This window comes from Hydra vulgaris, chromosome 09 (assembly GCF_038396675.1).
Source record: "Hydra vulgaris chromosome 09, alternate assembly HydraT2T_AEP".
NCBI lineage: Eukaryota > Metazoa > Cnidaria > Hydrozoa > Anthoathecata > Hydridae > Hydra > Hydra vulgaris.
The window spans coordinates 3592501-3615702 of record NC_088928.1 but is presented as its reverse complement, the minus strand read 5'-3'; the positions used below and the strand labels follow the sequence as shown (position 1 = coordinate 3615702).

The window sequence follows — 23202 nt, the reverse complement described above, 5'->3', positions numbered from 1 at the left end:
AGGGACTGAACTTAGAACTTTTTTTCCATCAACTCAATAAAATAAATTAAAAAAAAAAGAAAACCAAAAGATCAATCTTAAATTTCAAAGATGAATGGGAGCAAGACACTTTATTTTTTATATTTAAACTATTGAACAGATTGATATCATAAGAAAATCATCTACTCTTTCAAATAATAAATAAACTTATTTATTGAAAAAAGTAATATAGATGGGGGAGGGGAAAGTGGCATTTGTTGTCTCATTAGCAAGAGGTACTGTCGCTACACTATAGCATTTTATATTATTAAATTATATTGAATTACTATAATTAAAAAAATTATTATTTATGAAATAATTATTATATTATACTATTATATAACCTGGTACTTTCCAATCAATTTTAATTTGTAATTACTGCTTGCTTCAAAGCAAAAGGTACAAGATCACTACTAAATATGCTAACCCATGTCTGTAATCTTTTTTTAAGTGGTTAGAAGTCTGAGCTTCTTAACTATGCCCTTAAAAGTGTTTTTTTTAAAGACTAATTTACTTCCATCAAGGCAACAAGTAACCACTACTAAGTTTGGAGTAACTAGGAAACAAAGAACAGCATTTTTGGACATCGTCTAGAAAAGAAAGAGCATAATTAGAAGAACTAGCCCTAATATGGCAACAATATTTTATACAGGAATGAATAAAAAATTTGCAAAGATAAAGAACGGAATCATGAGTAAGAAAACGCATGATAAAGAAAAGCAACCATAGCAGTAATAGTTGGGGTCCAGGCCCAAGTTAAATATAGAGCCCTGACCTCTGAAAAATAATAAAATTCTGCGAGGATTGATAGCTGGGGCTAGAAATAATTTTTTAATACATTATGTATTACTAATTTATGCAAATATTTACTATTTATTAAACACTGGCATATAATATGGATTTACATGGTTATATGCTTGCTATTTATTTATATGCTGTGGGCATTTATATGTTTGCTATTTATTTGTATAAGTGTTGGCTATTTATATATATGCTGGTATACATTATCACTACAAATTTTTACAAACTTTAGTTATGAAGAGTTATTAATATTGGAACACCTAAAAACAAATATTTTTTAACCAAAGATGGTTTAACTATAAAAACATTTATGATTTGATTAATACAAAGAGACAACTCTTCTATACTTTTCACCATAATTTGACTTAATTGATTGCACTATTATTGGAAATATGTTCAATTTTTTCAAGACACCATTTTGTTCCAATCAAGGTAACTGGTTTCCTAAATTGGAATAGTTTGATTTCATAGTTGGAAAAGCTTGCTTTTTTAAAAAAAATACCTAGTAAAATCAACAGAAATCATTTAAAAATCATTTTTATCTTTACGGTTTCAACAATACATTCCAAAATTAAAATAGAATTAAAATTTCTCAGAAAAAATGAAGTTCTACAAATAATAAATTGTACAAAAGCTGATGGTGCATTTTTTGCCTTTTTTGGATGATCATTTTTAAATTCTATTAGAACATAAAAAATTAGACATTTTACTAAAAAAATGCAAAATATAGCCTTGAGACAATTTATTTCTAAATTAAATGCAGGTGTTCCAATTAAAGCGCTGTTCCAACTTCGGCAACTAGTGAGTATACCGGACAAGGTTTGGCAGAGGTTTGGCAGATTAAGGTTTGAGTATGTTGAGCAATGAGGATACAACTTATTTGGGTATCAGCAAGAAAAGAGCCCTGGCTATCTTTAATCAAACTTGTCCTTGGTCAAGTATTAAATTCAGTTGCAATATTAGTTAGCAGATCCTAAATTTGCAATGGATCAGTTAGATGAGAGATAAATAATGAATGATAATCCAAGAAGACATAAATACGGTAGTGGTGTAGTGGTAGAACGCTTGCTTTATAAGCAAGAGGTTCCGAGTTCAATCCCCACCATGTCCCTGGTAGTACTGCGCTCAACTTGTTTCTCCGCGCAGCAGCCTTGTTTGTCAAGGTTCATGTTTCGGAGTTGAGTAGCCTCCTCGTCTGTTGTGGCCTTCTTGGCCTTGGGGAGGTGAATTAACAAAAAAAAAAAGAGTAGAGAACTCAATGTCAGCCTAAGAGTCTCTCAATACTTTGTTAGCCTCAACCTTAGCATGGAGTCTTTGTTACAGTGTCTCATAAAATGACTATTTTAAAATTTGATAATTAAAATTGACTTTAATTATTAAAATAATTAAGCAATAGTATTAAAAAGAAAATCAAAAAACGATTGTTAACTATAAATGTTTAAAAAGATAAAATAAAAATTTACCAACCATACACAGAATCTGAAGCAGCAGCATAAAAATAGTCTTTCTGTGCTTGTGCCCAACTCTTTTTAGCATATGAAAGAATATACAGCGCAAATGCATGTAAACCTTTTGACACTTTAGAATGATCAATAAGCTGATGTTGGGTAATAATTCCTTCTTTAGTAGTTACTTGGTGGTTAGTGGTTCCATCTTTGATGATTGGCTGTTGAATAATATTTGATTCTTCAACTATTGATAAAATATTAGATGATATCTGCGAGTTGCTAACAAGTCTAAAAATATTTTTTAATGTTTTTGAAAAAAAAAAATGCTATTAATTGTACTAAATTTTTTTGAACTGTTTTTTTCTATTCACATCAATTCAACAAACCTGAAGTTGGATGAATTGAAGTACAAAAAATTTAGTTCAAGGTTCAAAAATTATATTTGAGTTATTTATGGACTTTCAACTCTAGATATTTTTCACTACTAGATATCCTGTGTTCAAATATTGGATGCACACAGGATATCAAGTGTTAATGTTTTTGGAATTTTATCTTTTTTTTTAAATGTTATTCACCTCCCCAAGACCGTAACAACCCTATCTCGACTTCTTAACTCCACGAACCATGACAAACAAGACTGCTGCACGGAAAAAACAAGTTGAGTGTGGATACCAGGGAGGCAGATAAACTGTATATCATCTGTATAAACCTTTATACATCAGGATTTTACTTGTATATAATGTCTATAAAAAAAAAATTTTGTGACATTTTTTAGTTTGCTATTATTATTTACTGAACTTACCGATTTGCAATAAATTGAATTAACATTGCTCCACTTTCTGCTTCATGAAATTTCAAGCTTTTTATCAAAGAGAAAGCAATATTGAGTGTCTTTTTTAAAGAGTTAAAATCAATCAAATATTCTGAAGTAACAAGACTTTGATGGTAGATAAGTAATTTTAAAGCTTCTTCTCGTATCTATGAAAGAAAAGTTTTCAAATATTTATTACGATTAATGTTATTTTTAAAGGGTTTAGAAACATTTAAAAAGATAAATTAAAAAAATGTTCAACTTTTCAATTATTATCAATTTATTAGATGTTGCGCAGTTTAATTTATTATTACAATGGTAAACTATTGTTATACTATTATTCATTCTCAATGAACATCATAAAACAATGTTTAGTTCGAAATTGTTTAATTTAAAACTTGTATCCTTAAAAGTAACCAACTATTACAAGTCAAAGTTTATTGGTTCTTAACCTATGGTTATGAAAACAGATAATACCAGTTTAGAAGAATGAACCATCTACTTTCAAACAGTTTTCCTGGATCAAATTTTTGGAAGGTAAAACAATGTTGAAAAAATGCCTAATACATCCATAATATTGTATCAAAAATGTTTTCTCAGAAAAAGTTATTATTGAGATCCAAACTATTTGGTTGCTTTTCTCAAAATTAACTTTTCTAAGATTATTTTGCCTTAAGTTTAACATTATCCAACTATGTTTTGTTAAAATAAAAAAAAGTTAACTATGTGTTGCTAAAATAAAAAAAAGTTAACTATGTGTTGTTAAAATAAAAAAAAGTTAACTACGAGTTGTTAGGAAGCCATTGTTTTAAAACCCAACTCAACCCCTTAGAACTTTTAGAAAAAATAGAAAAAAAAACCTGAGAGCAACTTGACTCATCAAACTATCGTTTCATTAGTCTTCTTACTATCATAAGCAAGGTTTTTGAGTCTTTAATTAACAAACACTTAATTTCTTATCTTAAATTAAACAACTTTGAAAATGTTTGGTTCTCTATGGTGTTAAAGGTAACATCTTAAAGATGATTAAATCCTTTTCTTACCAATCGTAGTATTAAAGTTATCTTAAATGAAAAACACTTTGAGGTTAACAGTTAGGTCGGCATTGCTGAATGCTGAAAGTGGCATTGTTCGCTTTTGGTACTACCATTTATTTTCTTTTGATAAGAAACCAACACTCTGATTGTTTGGAAGAGGCATTTGAGCTTGAAAAGAATCTCATTTCTGCTACAGCATAGGGCTCTCAGCGGCTAGTGAGCTTTAACTCAGATAAAAAAAAATTTTTTAAGCTAATTGTTTCAACAATCTTAATAGATCTTCCTATATTTATGAATGGTAATGTACTAGATGAGTCATTTACCCTTCATCTTCTAGGATTAACTCTTACTTTAAAATCCATTGCAAAATTAACATCTGCTAAGGTTGTCTTTATTGTACTTGCCACTTTCTTATTCCGAATTCTGTTTTTTATCTCTATAAATCTCAAATCTGTCCTTGTATGGAATACAGTTGTCATATCTGGAGAGGATCTTGGAATGACACCCTTTCTCTTTTAGACAAGGTACAAAAAAGCATTGTAAACATAGTTGGACTTGCTCTTGCAGCCAACCTTTAACCATTGTCACATCTGCGTAATATTGAGTTTTATTCTCTTTCTCTTTTCTATAAATACAATAATGGGCACTGCTCTAAAGACTAGCATCTCTTGTGCCACCTACTAAAATTCATTCTCGTGTTATTCGTGTACTGTTTAAATCACTAATGTCTCTTTAATAATAGAAGAATATAGTAAATGTTGCAAATAGTATTCATAATTAATAGAACTCATTAAGCTTAGAAGTTCAAATCATTTTTTAATAGTTTCAGCATTTGCCCATTTATAAGAATTGTTGATTTTGTCCTACTAACTTATACATAAAAAAGAAACCACATGATGATTGCAAAAAGAAAGTCTTTTTTTGCAATCATCATGTGGTTTTGTTTTGACCTTTTAATATGTAAAATAAATGGTTATAAACTTATTTGCGAAAAAAAAAAAAAAAAAATTTTTTTGCAATTGTAAACAAACAACATTGATATTTTTCTCATAACTATTGACTTTAAATCTTTATTTTCTTAGGAACTAAAAAAAAAATTTTCTTAAAATTAAAATTAATAAATTAAAAACTTATATTGCCATTTTCATGTCCAAAATTTGTGTAAAAATATAAATTTTGGTTAAACTTATACTTTTATAGAAAATAGTAAAATTTAATTTACCAAATCCCCTGAATTAGATCAAACTAAATTTGCGCAAATTTAAATGGATTTACAAGCAAAATTTTGTGACAAGGAGAGGGAGGGGTTAGTCGAATGTGACGCCACAAAAATTATTTTAGTATTACAGTTTAATTACTACGCGTTAAATTGAAGGAGTGTTTTAGATTGTCCACTCTTCTTATTTTTATGCTTATTGCAATTATTTAATTTAATGCAATAAGCATAAACTATTTATCAAATAGTTTTAAGTTCGCAAAAACTGCCATCACGTTTTTGAAAACATTAAAGCGCAGCGATGCAAAATCATTAAATTAAGAACGTAAAAATTAAGTTCAGAATTTTAAATTCAGGGTTTAAATAAGTAAATAAAACATTTTTAAAAAATTATAATAAATAACATAATAACATGTAAGTTAATTATCTTTTATACTATTTATTTTTGTGATTCTTATGTTTTTAAACATTAGAGTTTTAGTTCTGTGCATATTTAAGCAAGAATATATAATAATCTAAATAACTAAATAAATATATAATAACTAAGTTATTGTATATGCAATGTTATTAAAAAAAGTTCATGGTTTTTTTAATAACATTGCATCTATTTCTGTTCTGTAGCTAGCCAAACTTAAACGCAAAAATTGAATTGTCTCAGTGTTTTATTTAAAAGAAACAGTAAGTGAAATCATGCCTGGTCCACGTGGAATTTTATGGGAGCAAATATCAAATATATGAAGATGATGTCATCGCTGGGTCAAGTACTGATTCATCAACCATTAATCAGTGATATGGAATGTTAAACAGTTCTAATTAAAACTAAACATTTACATACTGAAAACAGTTCTATGATTTTTTTGTGAAAAAGTATGATAAATAAATACTTTGAGAAAAAAACTAACTCCTTTCCAAATTTTTAAAAGAAAAATGCACCTGAAGTCTTGTAATTTAGAAAACAATTTCAAGACTTAATTTTTGATCTTGAAAAGTCTTGATTTTCTTGAAATTATTTTTATGTAACAAGACCACTTTGAAAAAGTATTGATATGTCTTGAAAAATTTCAAGATTATATTAGAATTGTCTTGGTATTGGTATTAAAATAAAGTTTTTACAAGACGCAGACCCTTAGTAACCTTAGTAACCTTAGTAAAATCCATATCTTAAAAAAGAAAATAAAAAATGCAAAATGTTTCCACTAAATAAACAAAAAACTTTTTGCACAAACTGAACACAAACAGTTCTTTATAAATATGTTTGACTTTTATGTAAAAGTGAAGGGTGACTATTTTTGAATGCGAGGCATTTTAAGAAACTACAAATATATTTTCAACTAAATTTCAAATATATTGGATTGTTTGATACTTATAATGTTTTTCATATTTTTTAATAGAAAATACAGGAAAATTTCACTTTTGAAGAAAATTGAAAGCAATAAAATTTTTTTAAATAATTTTTGGTTTTGGCTAATTTTTGTGTTGTGATTGTTTAAAAAAATTTCTTAAATGATTACAACACATGTAACACATGATATTGTTAGACAGATATTATCTATTTCAATTTATTAAAAGGAAATGTCTTTAAAAAAAAAAAAATGTATATATATATATATATATATAAACTTTTTATAAATTTCATTTTTAAAAATAATAATTCTTTTAAAAACAAAATTATTTTTTTATTGTAAATTTAAAATAGACTTATTGAGTAATCTTTATAAAATCTGTTGCAGCAATAGTAGATTATTAATAAAAAAAAGCAGCCACCTAAACTTTAGTGGCCCCCTCTAGAGTAATATATATGTATATATGTATGTATATATATGTGTGTGTATATATATATATATATATATGTATATATATATATACACATATGTATATATGTATGTATGTATGTATGTATGTATGTATGTATGTATGTATGTTAATATATATATAGTTTTTCAGAAGTTAAAAATTAGTATATATATATACAATATATATACACGCGTGTGTATATATATATATATATATATATATATATATATATATATATATATATATATATATATATATATATATACATATATATATATATAGTTAAGTGTACATAAAAAGTTATTATTAAGTGTACATAAAAATTTACATTAACAAGTCTCATAAGATTAATTTATAATTTACTTGTCTATTTAATAAACCTTAGTGATAATAACTGCTTTACATATTCTTGGCATTCTTCTTAACAACTTATTTAACTTGTTGAAGTCAATTTTATGCCATTCACGAACAATTTTTTTTCACATCTTTTGCATTATTAGGGATTTTTTTTGTTGACATTTCTTTTAATTCTTCCCATAAAAGCCCAACAGGAGAGAGCTCTGGTCATTAAGGGGGCCAAATCATTCTATTAAATATTTGATCATTCTTTAACTCAATCAAGTAACTTAAGTGATGTTTTGAAAAATATAAATTGAATTTAAGTTTTGGGTTGTTTTTATTTTTCTAAAAAATATTAATGACTTTTCATTAACCTTAATTTCCGAAGGTGTAGCATGACTTTGTAAAAATGTCTAAATAACTTTTGTCTACTTTATTTCCTGTCATTATATACAATGTCACTTGGAGCATACTGACCAAAATATTAATAAATCCCACACCTTAACATTATATCCACCATGTTTCACAGGCGATAATTTTTTATCATATGTTCAATGACTTTTATTCGAACAAACAACCACCTCTTGAAACCAACAATTTAAAACTTCGACACATCGGTCCTCGCTTCCATTCATTGATGGTCTATTTTTTATATAATTTCTTCCATTTTAGCATTTTTATTATTTTTATGGTTGTTATCCAACCATTTCAATCAAAATACTTTCCTGCATACTTTTCGACATACTATTTCTGATCAAATTGACCAAACCCTTTACTTTGTTCCTTTAATGTTTATAACCTTAAATAGCTTGGTTCTAGTACCACTGACCTTTTCACTAACTAATTTCCCTGCTAGGACTAAAATTCCAAACTTTTTTATTTTTGTGACTTTCAGATAATACTAATTACTTACCTTCACTCCTTGATTCATGTCTTGAGTCAGACCCAAGATCTTCCTTATCACCAATTTCAAGTCAAGCCTTACCATACCCCATGACATTCTCTTGTTTGTGCAGCTGCTATATCTAATTGTAAATGGCAATTGCAAAAGACACACAAAGTGGTTCTACACAAAATGGCTCCAATTTTTCAAAACTCTGAAGATTGTTCTTACCTCTCTAACTATCACCTAATCAGTTTTCTTATTTTTATTAGCAAGATGTTAATAAAAAAAACTTCCTCATCTTAGGTCTAACAATCATAATGATAAGTGGCAACACTCTTACTAAATCCTTTACTTTAGGTCATACTATTATTATCATTTTCCTATCCTCCTTATATAGAACCCATTGCAAAACTTGCACTTAAGTGATTGCTTACACCTATTGAGAGTTAAAAAATTAAGGAAGCTACATAATCTTTATCTCTTCAAAACTGGGAAAAGTGAAAGTGAAAGTGGGTAAGGAATATTGTGTTTACATTTTTCTACTGATTCTCTAAATGTCTATGTATAGACATTGCTGTTTTTTAAAATTCCTTTTATGTAATAAAAAAAAATATGTTAATTTGAATATCCAATAAAAGTCATGTCATTTGCAAGACCATTTCATTTGAAATATACTTGAAAATTAAAAAAAAATCTTTCCTTGTCACGTTGGTCTTAAAAAAATAAAATCTCACCTCATCATGTTGGTCTTCTATACAGCATAGTAAATCATGATCACTAAAAATGACAAAAAAAAAAATCACAAAAAAAAAAAAATCTATATATTTACTATGAGTTGTCAATTTAAAATTTGAGCCATTCTTTGAAAATAAAAACTTTGAAAAAAAAAAAAAGTTTTAATTCCTTATTTTGTTTTGATGACTAATTAAAGTAAATTGTAATTATATATATATATATATCTGTGGCCATTAGTCAACTTATGATAAGTGCAAAGTTTGTCATTTTGAGATAAGTATACAGTTTTGTTTATATTTCATCAGATCTTTCATTTGGTCAAACTATGATTGTTGTAGTTTAAAATTATAAATGTTTTAAATTTATTTTTATAATAAATAATTTAATTTATTACCTGATTTATGACAACAAATAAAACTTTCAAACTCTTCTCCTGCAAAATGTCATATTTGCACTTATTATAAATTGACCAATGGCCACAGATGGCCTGAATGAATAAATACAATGTAATAATGTTTTTGTTTTCAAAAAATTAAAAATGTAATAAATCTAAAAACTTGAAACAATGTTAGTTGGCCACTGTACAAAATTGTCTAAAACACTAATATATATATATATATATATATATTAGGGTGTTTCTTACTTTTTGGTTCATTATCATAAAAAAGTAATACCCTTTTTTTATTTTATTTTTTAGAACGATTTTTAGGGGTTGCTACCGACCCTACAGTATTGCGCAAATGTACCCTAAAAATGATTATGTTGCGTATGATGTTATGCAACAAAAGTGGTTGGTGCTTAGCATACAAACCTCTTTTAACTAGTAATTTTTTTACTTTTAGTGTGCAGAATTGTGTCTATAATGCTTAATTGTTTCTTTTGCAGGTTAAACTAGTGTAACTACTGTACTATGATGGCTTCATCAACCAGTGCAACGATAGCTACCAAAAAGAAAACGGAGATATGGCTTATTGGACAGATGTCCTCTTCTTTAGATAGTGTTATGCTTCCATCAAAAAGGGAAGTGTTGGCCCTTTTCTTCCAGTCGATAAAAAATTGGCAAAGCAAGAAGAAGTATCAAGAAAAAGACAAAAAGAAATGAACCGAAAAAGGGACCAAGAGGAGATGGCAAGAAAATCTCGAAAAGAAACATCTTCCAGTGCTTGAAGTTGATGGGTCAGGGTCAAGCCATCTTCTTGAGTTATGCTCTCTTCTTTAGGGTTATCTTCACCTTCAGATGTTCTTTCATCATCATCTGAAGGTGAAGATAACCCTAAAGAAGAGAGCATAACTCAAGAAGATGGCTTGCCTAGTAACCAAGATGACCCTGAGCCATCAACTTCAGGTACACCGGCTCCAAAGCATCCAAGACGTGGCAGGAAAAATATACTGAATGAGAAGTTAGCGGCTAATTTAGATGTGGCTAAATTGAGTGATTGTGGGACAGCACTTGTGTTAACACCGGCATTACAACTTCTTGGTCATGATCCAACAGAATACAATGTTAATCCAGTTACCATTCGAAGGGAACGAATAAAACACCGCAAGAAGATAGCAGAAGGTTTAAGGACGGAATTCAAACTAGAAGTTCCTTTATGTATTCATTGGGATGGAAAATTACTCGCTGACATCACCAGTAAAGAAACTGTTGACCGACTTCCAATTCTAGTATCTGGAGTAGGAGTGCAGCAGCTTCTTAGTGTCCCAACACTACCATCAGGAACAGGTGAAAATGCGGCATCTGCAATGCATGACGTGTCAGTGGCATGGGGAATTAACGATCAAGTAAAGTGCATGTGCTTTGATTCTACTGCAGCCAATACTGGGCCAAGAAATGGGGCTTGCATTTTTCTAGAGCAGAAGTTTGGGAAAGATATGTTGTGGTTGGCATGTCGTCACCACATTCTGAAAATTATTTTGGAAGCAGTAGTTTTGCTGTGTCTCGGCCCTTCAAGTGGACCTGACATACCACTCTTTAAAAGATTTCAGAAAAGTTGGGTCTCATTTGATTCTATAAAGCACCACACAGCACAGCCTGATAAGAATGCTTCAAATGCTCTTACCGATATCACTGATGAAAGAATCGTCTTTTGCAAAGATCAACTATAAATCTTTCAACCTTGTGACGACTACCGAGAACTTTTGGAGTTGTCTATTGTTTTTTTGGGAGGAATACCTTTAAGGGGCATTTCATTTAGAGTTCCTACTGGTCTACACAGTGGTCGCTGGATGGCGAAAGCTATTTATGCCTTGAAGATTTGGATGTTTAGAGACCAATTCAGGTTGACAAAAAGAGAGGAGATGGGAATAAGGGATATTTGCCTTTTCATAGTTCGACTGTACATTACAGCCTGGTACAGATCTCCTGAAGCAACCTCAGCTTCTAGACTTGATCTGCAGCTTTTGAAAGACTTGGATGACTACAAGAACCAGCATCCTGAGATCTCGAAAATTGCTGTGAAGAAGTTACAAAGGCATTTCTGGTACCTATCAGAGTAACTTGTTTCTTTAGCTTTTTTTGATGATGAGGTTTGGCCTGAGACAAAGGTCAAGATGGTCCAAGCATTGAACAAAGTCAATGCTTGGACCATCGAAAGTCAAGATGGTCCAATGTTTCAGATCAGATACCTATGAAGCGGGCTGCTGTGGACTGCTCAGTTATCCAAGAAAAGAAACTGGAGGACTTTGTCACGTTTAATACACGAAGATTTTTCAGCATCACAGGACTTCCATCACACTTTCTTCAAAACAGTGGGAGCGAATGGGAACATGATGATGAGTTCAAGACTGTAAAGTCCACTGTTCGAAGCATGAAGGTTGTCAACAACATTGCAAAACGTGGCATAGCACTAATGGACGAATATAATAGACTACATACAAATAACGAAGAGCAAAAGCAGTTCCTGTTGTAGGTAGTTCAAAAATATAGACAGAAATATCCTGACAGAAAAAAGACAAGTCTCATGAGCAATTAATATTAGTACAGTAACTATTGTCTTAAATAAACCTACAATCAAAGTAAAAAAGCATGTTTATTGCTGTCTTTTAATAAATAAGTAGAAATGCAATGACAGAAAATGGATGTTTTTAATGCATGTAATAAGTAAATAAATGTGTACCAAGTAAATGAATCATTATCACCAGTCTGCATTCAGTTTTATGATTTTTTCCTATGTTAATGACTAAGAGCGCATAGTAAAATATGCCTTAAGTTTCAATGACTGGTAGCGCTCAGTAAAAATGTTTTTTTCCCCCTTGAAATTTTTACACATTTGTTTTCTCACCAAAATGAACTATTTCAGTGGGTGGCCCACTGAAAAAAAAAAAAAAATTTTTTTAACCCTAAATAAGAAACACATAAGGAAAAAGAACATTAACAGAAAGCTTATGCGATGCAGTAAAGGTCAAGACATCCAAGTTTCAAGTAGATTTGTAACACAAGTTTAACTGTTTATAATCTATATCAATGGTCTGACATGACATATTGGCAGCAAAAGCATCCACAAAATGCATGCAGATGACACAAAAGGCGTCAGTTAGTTAACACTTAAGATAATATTGTCAATTAAGTTTAAATATGGTATATGCAACTTAACATCAAAAAATGTAAACTTATGCACATTAACCAAACCAAATCTGTTCCTTATATGTATTTCATTGATAAAAATTACTCAAATGGCATAACCCAAAAAACCCAGCTAGAATCAATAACAGTGGAAAAATACCTTGGTGTTCAACTTTCTGATGATCTAGAGTACAAGAGACAAGTATTCAGCGCTGCTGCTAGGCAAATAAAATTTTAGGTGTTTTAAAGCATACCTTTGTTAGCAGAGAAGTGAAAATTTGGAAAAACTACACAACCTATGTTTACCCCATCTAGAATATGCTAACATGGCCTGGTGCCCTCACCTAAAAAAAGATATTAATGCAATTGAAAACTAGGTTATAAAAATACCCCATTAATTGAAACAATTTGACTAAAAGACAAGATGTGCTAAACTTGACCTACTTCACTTAGTGACAAAACATGCTGATCTTATCCAAAAATTCAAATTCAAAAACAAATTGATTAAATTAACTGATATAATTTAATTAGATATTATCCACTGATTTATGTTTAGTCACCACAAAGTTTTTATTTTCATTTTAGTTCAACATTTTCTGTGGCCAGTTATACTAGTAAGCTTGCTTGCTAATGACAAGCTTATGGTTTAATTCTGTTCTGTGTAACTTAAACTCAATATAAATGTTACTTATTTTGGGTAGATTGACTATGGTCATTACCCAAAAAAGCCATTAATACAGGGTGAAATTAACATACATTCCAGATATTTAAAATGGGTCTTTTTTTCAGTTAATGAAATGTTTGATATGATGAAAAACAACATAGACTTTTGGGGTGGTACTGCAACTTAGCTATGCCAAATAGTTCTTAAATTGCTAAATTGTTTGGGCAAAGTCCTCCTCCACCTTTTAAAAAAAAGTGGGGTAGAAAAAACATACTTAAAAATATTTAATTAGGTCTCAAGATAATAAAGTAATAAATTAGGGTTGGCTATAAAACCCAAAAAAGCATATATATACTTTGCTGCTGAAAGAAAAGTGCCCATTATAGTATTTATAGAAGAGAAAAAGAGAAACAACATTACAATTATTTGACAATGGTTGAAGTTTGGCTGCAAGTGCAGGTCCAACTATGTTTACAATGCATTTTTGTCAGTGTCTCAAAGGGAAAGGGCATCATGCGAAGATCTACTCCAAATATGGCAACAATATTCCATACAAGGATGAATTTGAGATTTATAGAGATAGAGAATAGAATCCTTAGTAAGAAAGTGGCAAGCACGATAAAGAGATGGAACCTTAGCAGATGCTAATTTTGCAATCGATTTGGTATTTGGTTTCCAAGAAAGATCGGAAGTAAGAGTTAATCCTAGAAGATGAAGAGTAGATGACTCATCGAGTACCTCACCGTTCATAAATATAGGAAGATCTAAATTATTGCGATAATGATTGACTGAAAAAAATTGAGTTTTATCTGTATTGAAGTTCACCAGCCACTGTGACCCCCATGCTGTAGCAGAAGTGAGATCCTTTTCAAGCTCAAATGCCCCCTTCAAGCAATCAGAGAGTGTTGGTTTCTTATCACGACAAGAGTAAATGGTAGTATCATCAGCAAACAATGCCACTTTAGATGTGAGAATATCTGAAAGATCGTTAATGTAAATTAAAAAGAGTATAGGGCCAAGGATAGAACCTTAAGGAACCCCTGAAGTTACAGAGTAAGAAGAGTGCTGACCATCAAGGACAACTTTTATGCTACGATTGGAAAGGAAGGATTCAATAGTCTTAAAGATGTTACCAGATACATCACAGAAAAAGAGCTTATCGAGAGTTCCAGCATGCCAAACTTTATCAAAAACGAAACATCGAGAGTGATAGCCCTAATCGCTCCACGTTTCTCTAATGCCTAATAAAACCCATCAGTTATTACCGTTAACAAATCAGCAGTAGAATAAGAAGTTTGAAATCCATATTGATGATCAGAAAGCTATTAGATTCATGATAAGAGAATTAAAATCTCAAAAACCTTGCTTTTGACAGTAAGAAGTCTAATGAGATGGTAGTTAAACAAGTCAGATTACTCTCAAGAATTTTTGAAAATAGAGATAACAGATACCGCTCTACAGCAGGCTGATAAACAAGACTCTGATTAGCACTTGTTGAATAGTTTTGAAAATATAGATGAAAGCTATGGTCAGTATAAAAATAGTCAATTCAGTACACATATAGTCAATAGTTAAATGTTTTACTTTCATAATGCTCTAGTATACTATTCTGACAGTTTTGCATCAGTGATATTTTAGAAATATTTCAAATCTAAACTTTTTTTTTGAATTCACCTCTCTAAGGCTCCGGAAGGGGCACTACAGTCAAGGAGACTACACATTAAAAAAAAAAAACTTTATTTGTAACTCTTTGTTAACCTTGATAAACTAAGTCACTGTGCTGGAAACAGTTTAAGTGCTGTATCTCCGGAGATTTAGGGTGGATTTGAACTTTGAACCTTTTGATTGTTATTTGAGTGAACTACCACTAGTTTATTAACCCTAAAATAACTAATAAAAAGGAATAAGCCTGCAGCATGCTCAGGAGCTGTTAAATTAAAAAAAAACTGCCTTATAGCAATTAAACCCTTAAAATTACAACTAAAAAACCAATTAAACATTTATAAAAAAAACATAAATAATTGATAAAGCTAACCAAAACCAAGATACCTTGATTATGGTTGGTTGATGATTGATAATGGTTGGTTGATGGTTAGTTGATGGTTGATGATGGTTGGTTGATGGCTGATGATGGTTAGTTGATGGTTGATAATGGTTGGTTGATGGTTAGTTGATGGTTGATGATGGTTGGTTGATGGTTGGTTGATGGTTGATAATGGTTGATTGATGGTTATTTTAGACTACTTTTTTTGTAAGTATCTGCTAAATCCTTTATTTCATGTTTATATATTTACAGATAAGAAAATTGTAGAATGTCAGCTTACCAGTAACTGTCTGAACTTATTGCAAAGTTAGTTTATATGTTTTTAAAACACATTTTGTAGTCAGATTATATAAAACCAATAGCAATGCCAAGTAATGTACTTAAATTTGTCACAAATAGACAAGTAGCATAATTATAAATCTTATTTATTATCTAAAGTCGTTGCAAATTTATCTCTTATTATAAATTTATCTTATTGCAAATTTTTATCTTAATATCTTACATTAAGTGTTCAAAATCTGCAAAATCAATTGAATAATACATAGCTAAGTTAAATTACAAGAATATGTTTTTTAATAAATCTTAGAATTTGAATTAAAATTAAAAAAAAAATTCTTACAATGTTGACAAAATATTCCATCTTTTTTTTCTTGTCACAAATTCAAACAATACTGAAGAATTAACTGTTAAGTAAATTGTAATTAAAAAAAAACTGTAATTAAAAATTATCATTTATCATTCATTTTTATTATTAAATTCATCATTCAAAATAAACTAACAACTGAAGAATAATACTTACCAGAAGGAGCACCTTTATGCTTCTTTGCTTCTTCACTTACATAAACAAATATGTCAGTTAAGAGCTCTAACAAATGAAGGCCTAGAAAACAAAGAACTTTGATGAAAATGTCCTCAATCTTCCTTATATATAGCTAATCCTAGAAAAGGAAACAACAGATGCAAAATTTATCATAAGTTAATCAAAGACTTTTGGAAAAGTAAAAAAATCTGCAAACTTTTTGAACTTGAAAAAGATTTTAACAGAGTACCATGAGAGGTAGTGCTTTGAGCTATTTAGGTGTTGAAAAATTGCTGGCAATATTTGTCATGGCTGTGTATGAAAATAACAGCAATCAGCAAAACAAATTGTTTTGGAATCTGTCTCTTAAAAGTGTTGGTTTACTGTGGGAGCACACCTCTGGGATCACTGGTAACTTAAGTTTACTATAGGAGCAATTTTATACAGATGATTGAATAAAATATTAAAAAATAATTAATATTATTAATATAAATATTAATTAGTAATTAAAAGCAATTAACATTAATATAATTAATATTAATATTTTAGTGATAGAAAGATGGATTGGTTTATGGAATGATTAACATCATTAAAAGGATTAACATGAATAAGAATAAAGTTATGCATTGTAAAGTTAAGAATGAACAAGTAATAAAAACTGGAAAGTGCAAAGTATCTAGAAAAAGAGTTAGTGCTCCTAAGTTATCTCTCCTAACAGCAAGAGATTAAAGATTAAAAACATAGTTATACACCATAGCACCAGAGATAATGTAAGATGATGGTTGTGAAACATGAGCAATAAAGGTTGATGATGTCCAGAGTCTGGAGGAAAAAAAAGGTATCATAATGAATGTATACTTTAAAATTAAAAAAAGAAAACCAATTATCTTGAATCAAGAATACATTGTATTAATAGGTAGGGTGTGTTATTGTAATATAGTAATCATTATTTTTATTATTATTAAGTAGATCATAAGTATGGATCAAAAACAAAACTTTTAAAAAAAGTTTTTGTTTAATTTTTCTGTTGTTTTTTTCTTCATTTTTCTAATGTAAAATAAAATAGTGAATTGAAGATCAAAAGTTCATTCATTCAAAAATTAAATTAAATATTGTTAGTAAGATTGAAACTTTTATTTTTGTTCATTTATTATCAAAAACCATCAACTCTTAATTGCCAACAAATAAAACTGAAAAAAAAAAAAAAAAAAAAAGTAAAAGTAAAAACCTGTTCTTTTTCGTTGGTACGAAGACAGAGGAGTGAGACATGTCCGAACAATCCTAATAACTTCTTCAACAAATTCTAGACAAATTTAAATTTATGTTTAGACAAATTTAAACAAAGTTTAAAAAGATCTGAAAGATTTAAAGATTTAAAAATTAAGTTCACCTATATTAAGTTACCTATTAAATGTTCTAATTCAGAGTGATCTTTCTTTTTTTTACACAAAATAACACTAAACAAATAGTAAACAAATTAGATAATAATTAAATAATAAAAAAAAAAGCTTAAACTTATAACTTTTTACTAAATAGTTTTTGAAAAATATTAAAAAAGGTTCAACTAAAAAATGCAAAAAAAAAAAAAATTTGCAAAACATAAGTTACAAAAAACAAATAACATAAAATATAAAAATAAATTCTAACCAACTTTCTCTAACATTCTTTAATAACTTTTTCAATGAAGAAACAAACTTTTGACGAAAACTGGATGAATCAGAATTTAAATTATATAAAACATACTGTAAAACCATTGATTGGATTGTTGATGTTAAAGGTTCTAAAATATCAAACTAACTTCATCAAACTTTTCTTTTTAAAAGTCAGCTTTTTTGCCAAATAATTAAGATCATGTTTTTAAAGGATTGTCCATAAATTATGGATAATATAGGATTGTCCATAAATTATGCAATGCTTAACTTATTTAAAAAATAGAAGTAGGAGATCATTTGCTCTTTTCATAGATCATCCTTGTCATATTTTAAATATCCGGAAAATTGTTTGGATAAAATATCCAGAAAAAATAAGGAATGTGTTTTTACTTATTTTCTTTTTAATTTCCCTTTTAGATAAGTTGTTTCTAATTTTTTTTGACACTTTTCATAATTTTTCTTTGAGTGATAAGTGAAAAAGCCTAAAAAACAAATATATTACAAAAATATATACCTCAACTTGCATGTATTGAAAATGTTTTAGATATCCGGAAAAACTAAAAGTTAAATAAACTATCTGGAATTCCGGAAATATCATGAAAAAGATAATCCCTGTCTTTTGCATGGTGGTTTTCATTGAACTCCAAGCACTATTTTAAGTTTTGGTGTAATTAAAGATACTATGAGGGAAAACTTTCAAACTTGTTTGCTTTGTTTATTAATTAAATTTAGCGTTACATGATTTATGGACATCCCTAACATCAGTTTCATTAATACTAGTTTCTTTTATTATAAAGATTTTCCCACTTATTATAAGCATAATTAGATACTGGTAACTTAGCATAGCAATGAGATTAGTAGTATAGCAGTGAGATCCCTACGTGACAATCTTTTGTAAGGTGTGACATGCAAAAATTAATAACATATTATAGTTTTACTTGTTTACCAGTATAAGTTTGTAAATAAAGCAAAATTTCAAAAAAGCTACTTGGTCACCAAATTCAAACACAGTGGTCAACATACACATATTAATTCAAATTCATCCTGATTGAAATCATAATAAGAATTGCTGGGAAAACTTTATCCTCAAATAGACCCCAACAACACATCGTCAAAATCCATAAATTTCAACACAAAACCATCATCATCGTCATCATCATCATCATCATCATCATCACCATCACCATCATCATCATCATCATCATCATCATCATCATCATCATCATCATCATCATCATCATCATCATCATCATCATCATCATCATCATCATCATCATCATCATCATAAAAATAACTTTATTAACTAATGTCATAAAAACCTGTTAGCTTAGGATTGTTGCACAGCACTTCAAAAGCATCACTTCGGATATTTAAATCAATATTATTCAAGCAACTGTTTAAAATATCACTTCGCTAAAAATTGATTGTAAAAATAAAACTAAAATAATTTAAATGTTAATTTAAAAAAAAAAAAAAAAAACATCTTCATAATACCAGTTCAAGATCTTGTGTTGTTATGATTTTATTTATTCTGGCATGCTTCAAAGAAATAACATAGGCATGACAGCATAATGGTGAAGACAGACATTTAAAATTATTTTCAAGAACACTGAAGGTTTCTGGCAGTAGCTGGAAAGTAGTTGGGACTAAATACTGACCAACATTTTGACGAACACAACTAAAGACAAAAAAAATCTTCTTTTTTTTTACAATTTCAATTTACCACTGATATTTAAATTGATATTTAAACTTGTTTACCACAAATATTTAAAACTTGTTTATCACATATATTAGAATTAAAAAAAGGTTATATTGAGAATTTATACACAAAAATTTCAATAAAAATTTTTTTTACAGTATTTAAATTTTTTCTTTTATTTCAGCCCATTTTTTGAACTTCTTAGGAAATCTTGTTTGTACTAACAATAAGCATGTATAAATAGCTTAAATACTTACATAATAATTGAATCACTTACAGTTGTTCATTTTGCATAGCAGATGATAGAAAGGCTTCAAAATAGGTACACCATTCGATAACAACATCCTTAAAACAACAAATAATAAAAATGAATAATGGACTCAATTTTCCTTATAATTAATCTGAAATGAAGTTACACGTGATTCATAGATTAACTAAAATCTAAATTTGTAGCAAGTCAATCTGTATTTACATCAGAAATGGCATCCGATGATTGTTTGATATAGATAAAAAAAAAATTTCAAATGTTATTTAAAGTAACTAAACTACATTTAAATTCTTCAAATGCAAAATTTTAAAAATAATTATTTAATCACTTTTTAGTAAAATTCTTAAACAATTTATTTTTAATAAATAAAATAAAAGATAAGTAATAATATATACTTTTTTAATGTTAATTCGCCTCCCCAGCCTCCTCAAGGCCATGAAAGCCACTACAGTCAAGGAGGCTACTTAAGTTGTGGTTACAACCCTCTATAAATCTAAAACGCAAACCTTGTCGAACAAGGCAGCTGCGTGGAGAAACAAGTTGAGAATATAATGATACAATACCAACATAAATTAATATAACTACACAGGAACACATATACATGTATACAAACACATATATACATCAACACAAATAGATACATAGTTATATATGCATAAATTACATAAAAAATTGCCTATAAAATCTATGAACAGATTTTGCAAGAACAATTTTAATGTCTAAAAGTTTTAAATTTAGTACATTTTTCATTATTTTATATTCATAGGTAATGTTTAAGATGTTTTCTACTAAATATTTTTTTATTTTCATCTTTTATAGTTTTTATTTTTATTCTTAAAGCTTATTTTTCAGCTCTTTTTTTCTTTATATTCTATCTTTTATAGCAAAAACACTTTAAAAACAATCCATTAGAAAAAGCAACGGATTGCTTTTTTCCATTAAATCAACAAAGTTATTCGTGACCTAAAACCAAAAATTTAACTGAGTAAAATTAACTATTTACGGATTCTTTGAAATTTTGTTATTTCAACGAATTAAATAATCAAATCTGTTGAAAAAAAATTGAACTTTTTATTAAAAAAGGTTTCCAATAAAAATTATAAAGTGCTTTCTCTGTAGATTATATTTTTAAATCTTGCTTGTTTGATTGTCAATATATTATAGTTCTTTATTTATAAATGATAAAGTTGTAAATGCGTTTTTCTTAAACCACATTTACATTGTCAATAAAAGGTTTGTTGCAGCTTGTTTAACTTGCCATTTTTTAAATAGCTTCACATTTAGACTAGCTATTTAAAAAAAGAGTAATTTAAATTGTATTTATCCATTTGCTTTTTCTATTATATTTTAGTAAAGAAAGCAAATGTATAAACAAAATTTAAATTGCACTCTGTTATTTATAATTTTGAAGGTTATTAAACTTATTTTAAATTTTCATTAAAAAAAATATACATTCAATGCAAAAAGAATTAAATATATTTTTAATTTTTTTTATATGACAAACTAAAGGGTTAGTTGAACAATTATTTCTATAAAATAGACTATATGGCTTGTATATATTTTTGTAAAATTTTCTATTTTAGACGTGATATGTAGTAAATTACGATATAATTTAAATCAGTTGTAAAATTAAAAATGTTAACATTTCTTTTGATGGGTATCTTTATTTAGGTTAGTTTTAGTTAAGTTTACATAAAGCTAGTTTATATGCTTTTATTATTTGCAATTTTAGACACGTGGCATGGGATATCACACTGTAAATTTAAATTAGTTGTAAAATTAAAAATGTTTACTTGCATTCCTTTTTATGGGTATATTTATTTAGGTTAGTTGCAGCTAAGTTTACATATGGCTTGTTTATATGCTGTTATAATTTACTATTTTAGGCACGTAGAATGCGATATCACACTGTTTCATCAGTTGTAAAATAAATCAGTTATAAAATGTTTACTTGCATTTTAATTTTGATGGGTATTTATTTAGGGTAGTTACAGCTAAGTTTGTATATGGTTTGTTATAATTTGTGTATTTAAGTTTGTATATGCTTGTTAAATTCTAATATTAATACTTCTAATGGGTTTATTATTATTAAATAAAAAGTTACGAGACTTCTTATTTAATAAAACTAAATAAAGAATTAGTAACAAATGTTTCCTACAGGTTTATGAGTAAAAATTTATTTCCATTATATATTATGGTATATCATTAGTATTCAGTATTTTCTTTATTGTGTTTTAAGGTTTGTTTATCTTTAAGGAATGGATTATATTATATTGATTATATAGATGATATATAGATTATATTATATGAGATTTCATTACAAAATAGTCCTTCTTTTTAATATTATTAAAAATAAGGACTATTTTGTAATGAAATCTCAGATCTATCTGGTTTAATTCTTTTTTAATTTTAATAAAGGGAAAAGACTGTCTAATTTAATAATTCCTTTAATTTAACGAATTGTTTGTTGCACGAACGGAATATATCTGTAACTTCAACAGACTAATAACGACGAACTTCAATCCGTTAAAAGTTTAATCCGTTAACATAACAGAAAACCTGTTGATACAATAGCGACAGATGCAGTTTGTTGTATATAACAGATTTTATATTAGAGTGAAGTAACATTAGCTGAAAATTATTTAAAATAATTAAAAAGAAATAATAACTAAAATCAATGACAGAAAAAAATCAAACAATAAGTTTTCATATTTCATTGGTAAGTAATATCCAGAATTTTTTGTTTAGAAACCCAAAAACCCAAGTTTATCTAGGTTTTTGCAATTTTATTTAAAATGGCAAAAAACTGGAAAAAATTTTTTATAAAAAATAATTTCCTGAGTTATTTTTTAGCTACAGAACTTTTTAGAATATTGTGTTTATGTAACTTCTATTAATGAATTCTAAAGAAAGAAACAGTAAAAAAATCTAAAATAAAAGACTTTAAAAGAAGAGACCAGTAATAAGTAAGTAAAAAAAATCTAACTTTTTTTTTTTATATATATACACACCTTTTGTGTGTCTATATATATATATATAAAATTTGATACAAAGGTTTTACCATATAAAATAGAAGCGAGGTCAGCAATTTTTTGCCAACCTCAAACACTTCTTTAGATCAGCATTGCTAAATGGCAACTCTAATTCCGAGGGCTGTATATACATAAACACACACTGTGTTTCACCATCAGTAGGTTCATCAGGAAGAAATCTTTTTTTTCTTCCTGATGAACCTACTGAAGGTGAAACACAGTGTAGAAGAAATCAAAAACTAGATAAGTGTTTTTACTAATTTATATATATATATATATATATATATATATATATATATATATATATATATATATATATATATATATATATATATATATATATATATATAATATATATATATATATATATATATATATATATATATATATATAT

At 28.1% G+C, this 23202-nt stretch overlaps 1 protein-coding gene across 3 annotated transcripts in view; it reads right to left on the bottom strand.

Moving 5' to 3' along the window:
- The window catches only part of LOC100208123 (tRNA (32-2'-O)-methyltransferase regulator THADA), a 73177-nt gene that overhangs the window by 33935 nt on the left and 16040 nt on the right, over window positions 1–23202 (bottom strand). For all 3 annotated transcript variants that reach the window (XR_010640589.1, XR_010640588.1, XM_065804512.1), the window contains exons 15-25: window positions 19786–19853; window positions 19304–19487; window positions 19129–19222; window positions 17805–17937; window positions 17562–17614; window positions 17386–17460; window positions 16158–16238; window positions 15978–16041; window positions 9085–9127; window positions 3070–3245; window positions 2287–2555 (exon numbers count right to left, since the gene is read on the bottom strand). Coding sequence is in view for 1 of the 3 variants with exons in the window: in XM_065804512.1 (XP_065660584.1) it covers window positions 2287–2555; window positions 3070–3245; window positions 9085–9127; window positions 15978–16041; window positions 16158–16238; window positions 17386–17460; window positions 17562–17614; window positions 17805–17937; window positions 19129–19222; window positions 19304–19487; window positions 19786–19853 (1240 nt within the window). In the remaining 2 variants the exon portion in view is untranslated. The remainder of the gene's footprint in view (window positions 1–2286; window positions 2556–3069; window positions 3246–9084; window positions 9128–15977; window positions 16042–16157; window positions 16239–17385; window positions 17461–17561; window positions 17615–17804; window positions 17938–19128; window positions 19223–19303; window positions 19488–19785; window positions 19854–23202) is intronic.